We start from the raw sequence: 12,052 nt of genomic DNA, 5'->3' as shown, positions 1-12,052 counted from the left end.
AATTTACATAGCAGTTGTTTCCATGTCTACCATGGTGTTGCAAATTTTGCGAGGAGAGAGGGTGGTAAATTGCCATGTGGACCGGCTCAGGCCACGAAGTAGCTCTATATAAAATTGAGTGAGAGCTTCTTGTAAACCCTGGTGTCTAATATAGATACAAATGTACCAGAGAAAAAAGAGAAAGCATTCAAATGATGCATTGACAGTTGTTTTGGGTAACAATATGGATGGTTGGGAATGGGCGGAAGTGTTAAAGTCTTGGAGGACCAATGGTTCGAAGGTACTAGCCTCGGTATTGAATTATGGGAATTATATATTATTGGTAATGAACAAACCAAAACAATTTGTGAAGTATGTGACGAGAATATTCGATGGTACATAAATGATGCAGTGGGAGGAATTAAAGTCTATTGTGCAACAGATAAATCTGAATAAGGAACCAGATCAAATGGTTTGGGAGCTGAATGATTCTGTAACCTATTCATACCATCCGCTATACGTAGTGATCGGTTTCTGGCAAAGGATTGCTCATCTAGTGAGAAGATGGATTCCGTTGTGCAAGGATGAATGGCGAAAAAAGATACTAGAAGATTGGTGCGTGGAGCTGGAGAGGAAAGCACTGGAACTTTGCCAAATTAGATAGCGATGAAGAGGAGAAGGATTGGCGCGTGTGTATAGAATAAACATTGGTATGGATAGAAAAGTCATGCATGTGTTGGCAAGAAATCAGGGTTGATTGCGATATGAAATTAAAGGAAGTCAATCATCATACAGTAAGAATATACGGGGATCGGAGGAAATAAAGATAAAGATAAAATTGGGTTTGAGGCGTTGTCATAGAGAGAGAAGGAATTCCAGCACCTACTAGTAGTACGCAGGCGGGCGGGCGGGATATCCGTCCGTGGATGAGGGTGGGTACACGTGGACGGCTGAGCGATGTGGATGTGGCGTTGGTTGATTGGAATCGATGAGAAACCGTCGTGAGACCGGAACGGACGGTGGGTGGGACCCGCACACAGACGGCGGCGTCTCCGTTGATATATATCCGTCCGTCCCACCCAGGCTTAACCGCTGTGCTCTGACGTCTGGCCTGTGGAGAGAAGAGGGAAGACCAAGACACCTGCCTGCACACAACTCCTCGAACCAACAAACTGCCCCACGAACCTCCCTCCCTCCCTCCCTCCCTCCCCCCATAAAACCCCAATCGATCCCATCCCATCCCATTCCCATCTCGCACCCTCCCTATCTCTCCACAAGCAAAGAGAATTCCAACAAGAACAAGGATGGTGTCTGCGCTTGTTCGCACGATCCTCGTCACGGGCGGCGCCGGCTACATCGGCAGCCACACCGTGCTGCAGCTCCTCCTCCAGGGCTTCCGCGTCGTCGTCGTCGACTCCCTCGACAACGCCTCCGAGGCCGCCCTCCACCGCGTCCGCGACCTCGCAGGAACTCCCAACGCCAAGAACCTAGACTTCCGCAAGGTGCGCGCGCCACCCGGCCGGCCTCTCCCTCGATTTTCTTTGATTCTACTACAGTACCATCTCCTTCCAATCGATCGTTACACTATCCATCGAGAGATGAGATTGATTTCGGTTCCTCTCTTCTGTTTTGTTTTATTTTATTTGTGTTATAATCATCATCTGAGAAGCAGTTACAAAAACTAAAACAAACTCTTTCCTTTTAATTACTCCAATATAATTCCTTCAGCTTTTTATTTATTATTAAGATACTAGTAGAGCAATATTATTACAGTATTATTATTTTGAAGGAAATTGTTGGAATTAGAGCCCAGCCGGTCTCCTCTCCTCGCCCACTCTAGACGATTTCATTCTCCCTTTACACAAGAACCAAGACACGTAAAATGAGGATGGGGTTTTAATTACGTTTCCCTTTTTCGTTGGCGGGACGGCCGGCGGGTCACGCCATGGACGCGTACTCAGTTATTAACTCCCGCGCGCGCGCGGTTTCCTCTCTACTTTCCTTTTCTTGTGGTCTCCGTCTCCGTCTCCGCGCCACATGCATGTCACCATGGAAACGGAAACAACGCGCATAGTCCCCATCGCAACCAGCCTAACTCCAGCCGTGATTCACCATCAAATTGGTTTGACTCCTTAATACGCACACGCCTCGAATTGATCGCATTCCTTTCAATACAGCAGTCAGCTTTTATGAATTTCAGTTTCAATTTTCAATATCTGCTTTACCAACATATCGTCTTCATTTCTTTTGTCAGTATATTACATATTGCTCATGTTAATTTGGCTCGGTTTTGGCAGGTCGACCTCCGCGACAAGGCGGCCCTAGACGAAATCTTCTCTGCACAAAGGTAGGCATTTGAATGTAGTATTCAGGTTTCACACACAAAATATCCTATCTGCACTTTGTTACACTAGTACTATACTATTCTATTAGCCCCGTCATCATCAGAGCGGCGGTTTCTTTCTATGGGCCCGTTCCAAGGTTCAGTTAACTATTCCTTCCTGAAATGGGATCGATCCCCTGATTGATTGATTGATTGATTAGTCCGTCATGCCAGGCGTATCTGCTAGTTCGTTTCCTGGCTGTGTATCGTTCATTGATTACGGTAGGTGTCATCTCCTAGCTAGTAAGCTGCTGGACGGTTCATTCATTGACGATGGATTGGTTTCTCTAGAGCTGGAAAGTTGTCTCTATTCTCCCAGGCATGCAGCTGGAGCCTGGCGGTTATGCCCTTGCATATTCCTCCTCCATACAATGCACAGCTTGCCATAATCATCATAGCTTATCAAATACGTAGTACAGTAGTATAAATTGCTAAAACAAGTACAGTAGTACTCTAGTATCATCCATTTGGCCGGCCACACTGATTGCTTGCTCGCGTGCTAATTTCTTCTATTTGAAACTTGTGCTGTGCAGGTTCGAGGCAGTTATCCACTTCGCCGGGCTCAAGGCCGTCGGCGAGAGCGTGGCCAAGCCGCTGCTTTACTATGACAACAACCTCATCGGCACCATCACGCTCCTACAAGTCATGGCCGCACATGGTTGCAAGAAGGTATATACCATACCCTTCCCCTCCTAGCTTTTCTGTCTTTCTCGTTTCCATGCATTGCTGTTGCTGCTGGGGCCGTCACAGCCTCACAGGATACCTGTGACTGAGCGTTGCCGTTGGCCGGCTGGGCTGGACCAGCTGTGGCTCTCATAATATCTCTCACGTACACCGCTCGATCGTCTTGAATTGAATGAATGTGCTAGCTGGTCCAGCCTTGTGTTGTTGGCTACTGGTACCATTTTCTGTTGCTACAGCCTATGTTTGTAGGAATATGGTTGTAAAAAGAATGCAACAGTTTGACAGTTGGTCTTTGTTTGTTCGCTCTGAATATGTTATCCCTCAGGACAGTATAACATAAGCTAAACTTCTTTTGAAAAAAGTATTGTAAATTAGTTAATTGGTCCATTAGTTAATTGCTCTGCACCAATGAATGAAGCAGAACCTTGGTGTGGTGTTGTTAAGTAGTGCATCAGCAATCATTATCATCTGTTCTGGACGCTAAACTTCTCTGCTTTGACATGTGCAGCTGGTGTTTTCATCATCGGCCACGGTCTATGGGTGGCCCAAGGAAGTGCCCTGCACCGAGGAGTTTCCGCTCTCCGCGATGAACCCTTACGGACGAACTAAGGTACACTAACCAGCACTTGTTCTCTGTTGCCAATCAATTATCAATTTTCCGTAGATGCTCATTGGTGACACCTTAAAAACAAATCTCGTCTGATTAACCTTGCAATGATTTGTTTGCGCAGCTGATCATCGAGGACATCTGCCGTGACCTTCAGCGCTCGGACTCCGACTGGAAGATCATACTGCTCAGGTACTTCAACCCGGTCGGCGCTCACCCGAGCGGCTACATCGGCGAGGACCCCCTTGGTGTCCCCAACAACCTGATGCCCTACGTCCAGCAAGTTGCCGTCGGGAGGCGGCCGGCGCTGACGGTCTACGGGACCGACTACAACACCAAGGATGGGACAGGGGTATGTGTCCTCTGCTATCTAACCCTTAACAGACCAACTGATCAATCATTTCCTGCATGATTAAGGTAGCTAGAATCATTGTCGTTTGTTCCCTCCTGATTCTAACTACTATGGGTATGTGAACTCGTGATTGCTTCAGGTGCGTGATTACATCCACGTTGTCGATCTGGCTGACGGTCACATAGCTGCCCTCAGGAAGCTCTACGAAGATTCTGACAGAATAGGTACTGACCATGACAGTAGAGCTGACTGATATTCTCGGTTACCTGAAGAAAGCTGTTGTATAGTCACTAATGGAAGAACTGAATTGCAGGGTGTGAAGTGTACAACCTGGGCACCGGAAAGGGGACATCTGTGCTGGAGATGGTTGCCGCGTTCGAAAAGGCTTGCGGAAAGGTACCACTAAACTGACAATCAGCACAAATCTTTCATGCATATATATGCTCTGCTCAGGTGCTAGTACTAACAATAATAATGTGTTCCAACTTTGACAGAAAATCCCCCTGGTTTATGCTGGAAGAAGACCTGGAGATGCAGAGATTGTGTATGCTATGACTACCAAGGCTGAGAAGGAGCTCAAATGGAAGTAAGTGTGCCACGCTCTTATTTCTTTTGACCACATCACCTACCTGCTCCTTGGGGTTTATATACTTGTGGGTGCTAACACAAGATGATGCCAATGATGAAACAGGGCAAAGTTTGGGGTGGACGAGATGTGCAGAGACCTGTGGAACTGGGCGAGCAAGAACCCATACGGATACGGAACCAGCGACAATGGCCACCACTGATTGACTCAATCCATGATCCTTGCTCGGGAGATATTAGTAGACCCGGAGAACCAGTAGTAATAACCAATATATATAGTCGCCATGATCCATCTATTTATCTACCACCGATCGAGAGAGGAAGAACACTAATGTGTATAGGGAGTCGGACCAGGCAGCAGCATAATTATATCTGTCGTGCTAGAACTAATCAAGTGAGTCTCAAGTGTGGAGTAGAAATAAAAAAAAAACCTTTGTAAAAATACTTTGTCAGTTGAGGAACAACTATATTGATATGAATATATATTCTTGGTTTGTTGATTATTCAGCATCTCTTATTTTTTACACTGAATTGATGTTGTCATCTATGAATTTGGTAGTCGAATACCAAAATTTTCTGAGTTGTTGATTATGTGTACTTGTGTTGCTGCTGAACATGTTTATGAATATGTTTATGAATATGCATGGATTGTTCTTGGCAGTTCTATATATGCATGGACTGAAGCAAAAGTATATTACAGAGAGCGGCACACCAAAGTATATGATATATTAATTAGAGAAGTAAGTATATTGCTAATAAGAGATGAAACGAAATTGAAATGTTTGTGTAGGCCAGATCAGATTGTAGATGAAAAGAAGGTAATTTAGGTGAGTGGCTCCTCTCCCTTGTAGTTTCCGGCTGGGTCGTAGGAGCATGTGAAGAAGGAGTGTCCGTTGTAGCACTCGGCCCGTCCGCAGCCGACGTACTTGGTGGTCCTCCACACGAGCTGCTTGAAGTGGCCGCACTCCTGGCCCGGGTGGCAGGCCTGGGCCCGCCAGTCGTAGAAGGACGCCTCGCTGGCCCAGTCCGACACTGCGTCCACGGCGTGCCAGTCCCACCCGCTGCCCTCGTACACGTTCTCGCCGTAGGGCGGCGCCGGCGAGTGCATCATCACGCAGTCGTACCGCCGCGCCGCCGACCACCGCCGCGCGTAACGGGCCAGCTTGTTGCTCCACCGCAGCGGGGGCACGCCGTACTTGGCGCGCACGCGGTTGTGCGCGTCCAGGAACTCCTTGGCCATCGACTTGTAGGTGCCACGCCCGCCGGTGAAGGAGCGCAGACCAAGCTTCTTGGCCACCGTCGCGAAGAACTCGTCCTCGCGCTTCAGAAATGGCTGCCTCTCCTGCTGCTGCTTGCTGTTGGCCTTGGTATTACCGCCAAGGTAGTCGAGCGACGACGTGCCCACGGCGGCGAGCGCCTCCACCTGCACCTGCACCAGCACCACCACAAGGAGGAGCGGCAGCATGGCGCCGCGCTCCATGTTTGTTTGTTTCTTTCGTCGTTAGTTTATCGCCTGAGAGAGTCTCTTGTGCTTGCATGAGAGAGTCTCTTAAGCTTGCATGCTTTCCCTACCTTAATTAGCCAATCCAGTTATCCCCAAAATTGGATGGCTCTCACACGAGGTTACCCACCAAACCTAGCTTAGCGAGGCGGCAAATTGCATGTGCCTCGCTCGCTTTCTGTTGACCGCTCAATATGCTCAAAACCTTGCTTGTCTCACAACTTTTCTATTTTCCCAATGCCAAATTAGACAAGGGAGCTGCTCCAAATGTGGACGCCCTCTTTTTTTTTTTTTTTTTTTTTTTTTTGGAGGGGTGGACGCCATCTGTTCTGCTAATTCAAAGGCACCTACCTGATCGAGTGTTTCGGTTGTGTATCCCTTTCTATTCCATTTTTTTTCTCTCTTACGTTATGCCTCGCTAAGCAATTTCCTAATTTCTACATTAGAGCATCGCCCTCTGTTTTTTTTTGGAGGGGTGGACGCCCTCTGTTCTACTAATTCTAATGCCCCTGGGTCGAGTGTTTCGGTTGTGTACCCCCTTCTATGGTGAGGATGAACTTTGTAAATACTACAGATACTTACTGATAAGACCATTTTACAACCATATGCCTGCTTGAACTCTGCTTCCGACCCGTTACAGCTGCAACCATTAAGTAATATAAGCACTGATCCTCAACATGCAGTTGTTATTTCCAAGTAAAAGTTTTAACTGACACCACAAATTAAATTCACTGAAAACGGATGCCCTGTTTGTAGTTGAAAGAAAACAACACAGTTCAGTGAACAATGCAAACATGCGATTCAAATACTTTTGAAGATGTACTACTATGTTAAAAAAAAAAAAAAACAGTTCTCACCCAAACACAGTACACTGCAGCGTTCAGTCGCCACTCATGGCGGAGTGTGCAGCCTAGGGATCTCGAAAGAACTATCAGCAAGGAGCTCTACCAAGAAGACATCACTTACATATGGAAACTGAATAACCTAAGCTCTTCTTTGGCATTGCCTTGTTCATTGAGTAGTGATAATTAAACAAGCAGCAATCATTGGGTCCTCGCTTTTAATATTCCTCACAGAATAAGGATGGTTCTGTTTTCGAGAAGGTGATTCCAGTGGCGCTCAACAGACACAAACTTTCTTAAAAGAAATTTTGAAATAAATAATTCTCTTCATATTAAATAAAGTTCCCAATATAGTAATAGCTAGTTCACCGACACAGGATATACGTATCTATATGTTACAACACTAGGAACAAAATACACTTTGCCTAATCTGGCAGTATAATGGTGGCACAGACTTCATTTACCAATTAAAGAAAACTATACCTCAAAAGCCTGTCAAATGGGATCATGTTGTAACATAATCATGCGCATCATAAACCAATTGTCAGGCTTGAGTTACTACAGTAAGTGTTTTTTCCCTGCTGCACTGGGCTACATGTGTGAAAATATAATGAAAAAAAAACGGACAGGTTAGCACCTCCAAAAATACTCAGTTCAGTGTTTCGACCGAATCGTAATTTTGTTCCTCAAGGAGTATCACTGATCATGATATTGTGTCATGGAGAGTTCATATATCAGAATAATTACATCAATGCACAACAATGTGCTTTACAACAATGTGTTTTCTCTGAATCCTTGTTTATCACTGCGAGCAGAATGTGGAATAAAGCCCTGGGATGCCTAGGAGAAAACCTTCCTAGAACATAAAAACTTATCATCAGAGTTTGCCTTTCATGTTCAGCAGAGAAGAAACTCACAAAAGCACAAGTAATGAGATAGAAAAAACTTACATATGTTCAGTCTGCAGTAGACCCTAAATAAATTGTATAGCCACAGAAATGTATTGGTTCTATCAGAACTATAAAAAATGTATCATGATGTAAGTCGCCCCAAAACAACCCCCCAGAATACCAGAGCTCCAAACCACTTGTTTGACACAAATCTGCAGAATATATAGATGAAAACACAATGAGTTTAAGCACTTCATAAGCGGTCTAACAAACACACCATCTCTACTAAATCTCCATGATTTCAATGTAAAGAAACATACTTCCTGTTGCAGTCTGCGCGGTTAGACAAGTCGACTGTTGAAATCTGCCATGCCAGCTGTGCAGCTGCGGCTGTCAGAAGAGGGTAGTAGGGCCATGCTGTCGAACATGGTCAAAGTTATTTGTCAATAGGTTAAAAACTAGTATATAAACTCTATAGAGCATCACACTCTGATAATGAGCACCAACCAAGCTCAGCATTGTAGCCACTCAGCGCCAAGCTGCCAATCGATGCAGCACCAAAGGCACTGATCCATTGCTTGGTCAAATCTCCAAACCTTAATGCTGTGGACTTAACACCTACTTTCAGGTCATCTTCTTTGTCCTGATGCAGGTACGGGCATAAGAATCAATGCTTTTGCTCAGATTGGATATAAAAGAACAGTACTACTAAAATACCTGATGTGCATATATGGTATCGTACACCAACGTCCAGCATATACCGGCAGTATACAGTGGAAGGATGACTGCAGGGTCTAGGCTTCCTTTGATAGCAGCCCATCCTAACAAAGCTCCCCAGTTGAAGGTCAAGCCAAGAAACGCCTGAGGCTGTTAAAAATTGCATCGGAAGTAATTAAGTGATCCTTCAGTGAGTGTATGCATGATCATGGTAGTATAGCCTGTCATATAAATTACATACCCAAAATGTGAACCTCTTCATCAGGGGATAAGTAAACACCAAAAGAAGAGAAGATGCCCCAAGAACACGGCTACATAAATAATGAGACAAATTCAGAAGCGAATACTGTATATAACGGCAACAAAATGCATTTGGCAAGCTGCCGTTCATTGGGAGTCTGTGGAAGTTAATAAATTCAAAATAGGCCAACCGACATGTGTTAGGCTCGTAAAGCTTCTTTATATGAATTCCACAAAATGTCAATTACTATACAGTTTGTGCGGTTACACTTTGGAGCATCCAAAACAGACTAACTGCATTCTGGCCACACTAGCAAAGAAGACGCAATTTACCTAAAGTTGTTCAGCTGGAGAAGAATGCCCAATCCCAGCAGTAGCTGTGATCCGAGGAAGCACACTCCTTGGGTAGGGGTTAGAGCACCTGAAGCAAAAGGCCTGCTTTTGGTGCGCTCAACCTACACAATAAACATATCGGTGAATGGCATGCAATCACCAGAAGATATCCGTCATCACTTGATTGCATGATCCAACCGAGGGAAGTAGTGCAGCAGTAGCAGAAGAAGTAATCTAAGTGTTCACCATACATCCAACTTGTCTAAAGGTTATCATATTTTCCTCTCCATGGTTTCACTATGGTATTTCATGTACCTGCTACTTAGTACTTACACTATGATCTTGACATTTCACACTTAATTTTGCTACATTGCTGGTCCAAAAAAGATAAAGCATATAATAGTATAACACATAGTATGAAATTGCAGTCGAGCTTTCACATCTGCAAGAATCTGAACAGCAGTTTTCAGTGGCATCCAAAGTCTGAGGACATTGTCTGCAACAAACTAGAGAAACACAAACTCACCTTGTTATCAATGTCGCGGTCGAGAAGATCATTCACTGTGCAACCAGCCCCCCTGAGAAGGATAGCTCCACACCCGAACAATCCCAACATTTGCAAGTCAGGGAGCTCCCCCGGCATAGCCGCTATTGCGATTGACCTAGGAAGCAAAGGTGGCATGAGCTTTTCGAGAAAAAATGTGCAATGCGTTGTTTACATTATTTTCAACTAACGATCTTATCAACATAGTGACAAAGAGACACCCACGAAGCAGTAAGAAACCATAAAAGAGTGTCACGTTGAGCCGTCAACTGTTTACATTGATACTTGGAAACCTCCTAAACCCCAAGACAAGATTGAGCATGAACTACAAGCTATGAACAGTGAGTGTATCCATTATTTCTTTGTCCACCCAAAAAGTCTCAAGTGAAGTGAAGTGGTCATGCTGATGCTGAGCACAAATTTTATTGACCCTATGTCTATGCAATGGTGTCAGTATTAGCAGTGAGCCTACCACATGCAGGGCCAGGCGAGGAGCCAGGTGCCGATGGGCTTGTCGAGGCGGGCAAGCATCGCGTACGGGCGCGCCGCCTCTGGCAGGCGCCTCTCCACCCACGACGCCGCCGCCGGGACGCCGTCCTCCTTCCCCTCGTCGGTGGAGTGAGGCCGCGAGAATGTGCTGGGAAGCAGGATCCTGTCGACGTAGTAGGAGGATGCCGCCGCCGAGGGAGGTTTCGGGCATGGCCGGCGGGTTAGGGTGATGAGGTGCCGCCGGGCAGCGGGGTTGGGAGTGGGAGTGGGATCGGGAAAGGGAATGGGAAAGGGAGGAGGCGTAAGGGTGTGGGTGAGCGGGGAGATGGATTGGAGCGGGGCGGCGATGCGGGCGCGGCGGCGGAGGGCGGCGGCGGCGGCGCGGAGCAGAGCAGAGGGCGCCATGGACGGAAGCTGGAGCTGGAGGTTTGGGCTTTGGGCTTGATGAGGCTTTTTCTGTCCTTCTTTAGGCTAGAGGCCCAGGTATTGTTTCGGGCCGAGTATAAGGCACGTGCAAGTTGGGCCCTCGCTAGCTACAATTTAGCTGGCTATGATCATGCAGATTTCTTAGCATGTCCAACCACACTCAAAATTTGCTCAAAAAAAGGGCCAGACTCCAAATATATCAATGCTACTATGATCATTCAGATTTTTTTATCCGTCGCGCACGTCGATGTGTGTATAGTATGTGCTTGGAACTTGGGAGTCATATAATCTTGTCTTCATACTAGTACATGATGATTCTAGCCGGCCAACTCATGTGTCGATGATCGATCAATAATCACGGAAGACTTGCACTTGTTTGTCAGGGTGCTGATGCATACTAACACACAAATATGTGCTTGCAGGCATCAAGACGACAGTGTTCTACTTATGTGCAACCATTGTCGACAAGATATGTAGAGATGCATGCAAGTGAAGTAGCAAATAACGCACAATTGTTAGCTTGCGGCAATGGGTGTAGGTGAATTTCATGGATGAAAAACTTCTGTATTGTTGTGTATCTTAATGGAATATGAGTGTTCCATGTAAAAAAATCATCGAGGGTCGTGATGCAAGTCGCTAGGATGACCATGACAGGATGGACCCGGAGAGGGAGGGGATGAGGTGGAGAGATGGACAGAGGACGTTATGTACCTCCAAATACGGTGCACGGAGGGGTCACTCTACGAGCTTCACTTCCATGCCATCGTTGTCCTTGTCGGCATCGAAAAGGCCACCACCAACCTTGATCCCCTTCGCATGGACAAGGGTTAGGCTAGTCTAACTAGAGAGGTTATACATGGGGTGGGTGCCGCAGAAGGAGAAGAGATCCGGGAGAGCTTGGAAGTGATGCATGGAGCAACGATGGGCGGCCAGCCATAAATCCTAGCTCCCTAAAATTAATGTAGGACTACCTTTGTCTACTAATATTATACCTTTTCATTTTATAAAAATATATGTATTGTGTAGGTTCACCTATTATTCTAAGTTTTGGTTGAACGAACAAAATAGACAGCATATCACTATGTATAATGAAGTAAGAAAAGACTCCATTTTCTTAAATTTAAGGACTTAATTAGAAAAAAACACTTGATTTGTTAAAGATGAACTCATTTCACATATACCATATACAGTCCAAAGTAAAGCACACACCTTCACTCTGATGTGGGCTTTATCCTTCTTGGCTATCGCATTTAACCAATTCTCAGTCAAATTCATAACATTTGTTGGTGACAAAATATTGAATTCCATACGCAAAAATTTTAATAGGGATCTTTGCAAATGGCTAAGATATAAATAAATGTTGGACTATGTCATCCTGATAAAAAAACACCTTTTGCATCCCACTACACGAATAGCGCAAGACGCTGACTGCTGGAAACCTCGGGATAGGCACAACAGCCGTCGGCGTAGGCTACGTCGA

At 45.6% G+C, this 12,052-nt stretch overlaps 3 protein-coding genes across 3 annotated transcripts; 1 reads left to right on the top strand and 2 right to left on the bottom strand.

Moving 5' to 3' along the window:
* The first annotated feature begins 1,192 nt into the window (after positions 1–1,192).
* Positions 1,193–5,093, top strand: LOC124706932 (UDP-glucose 4-epimerase 1-like). The gene is made up of 9 exons (XM_047238604.1): positions 1,193–1,481; positions 2,277–2,326; positions 2,896–3,031; positions 3,555–3,656; positions 3,778–4,005; positions 4,145–4,229; positions 4,319–4,401; positions 4,500–4,591; positions 4,697–5,093. The coding sequence occupies exons 1-9, from the start codon at positions 1,284–1,286 to the stop codon at positions 4,791–4,793; spliced, it is 1,071 nt and encodes a 356-aa protein (XP_047094560.1). The 5' UTR covers positions 1,193–1,283; the 3' UTR covers positions 4,794–5,093.
* A 320-nt stretch (positions 5,094–5,413) lies between these two features.
* On the bottom strand, positions 5,414–6,070 carry LOC124648110 (pathogenesis-related protein 1A-like). The gene has a single exon (XM_047187927.1). It carries the CDS (start codon positions 6,068–6,070, stop codon positions 5,414–5,416), a length of 657 nt encoding a protein of 218 aa, XP_047043883.1.
* A 1,294-nt stretch (positions 6,071–7,364) lies between these two features.
* On the bottom strand, positions 7,365–10,551 carry LOC124648109 (4-hydroxybenzoate polyprenyltransferase, mitochondrial-like). Its single transcript, XM_047187926.1, has 9 exons — positions 10,130–10,551; positions 9,640–9,775; positions 9,114–9,235; positions 8,782–8,851; positions 8,541–8,690; positions 8,331–8,466; positions 8,144–8,240; positions 7,884–8,035; positions 7,365–7,789 (listed from the first exon to the last, which is right to left on the bottom strand). Exons 1-8 carry the CDS (start codon positions 10,549–10,551, stop codon positions 7,966–7,968), a joined length of 1,203 nt encoding a protein of 400 aa, XP_047043882.1. The 3' UTR covers positions 7,365–7,789; positions 7,884–7,965.
* Between the last annotated feature and the right edge of the window lie 1,501 nt (positions 10,552–12,052).

The sequence above is a fragment of the Lolium rigidum genome, chromosome 4 (assembly GCF_022539505.1).
Source record: "Lolium rigidum isolate FL_2022 chromosome 4, APGP_CSIRO_Lrig_0.1, whole genome shotgun sequence".
In the NCBI taxonomy this organism is placed as follows: domain Eukaryota; kingdom Viridiplantae; phylum Streptophyta; class Magnoliopsida; order Poales; family Poaceae; genus Lolium; species Lolium rigidum.
The sequence above is the reverse complement of the archived record's forward strand: the minus strand, read 5'-3'. Positions and strand labels throughout refer to the sequence as shown.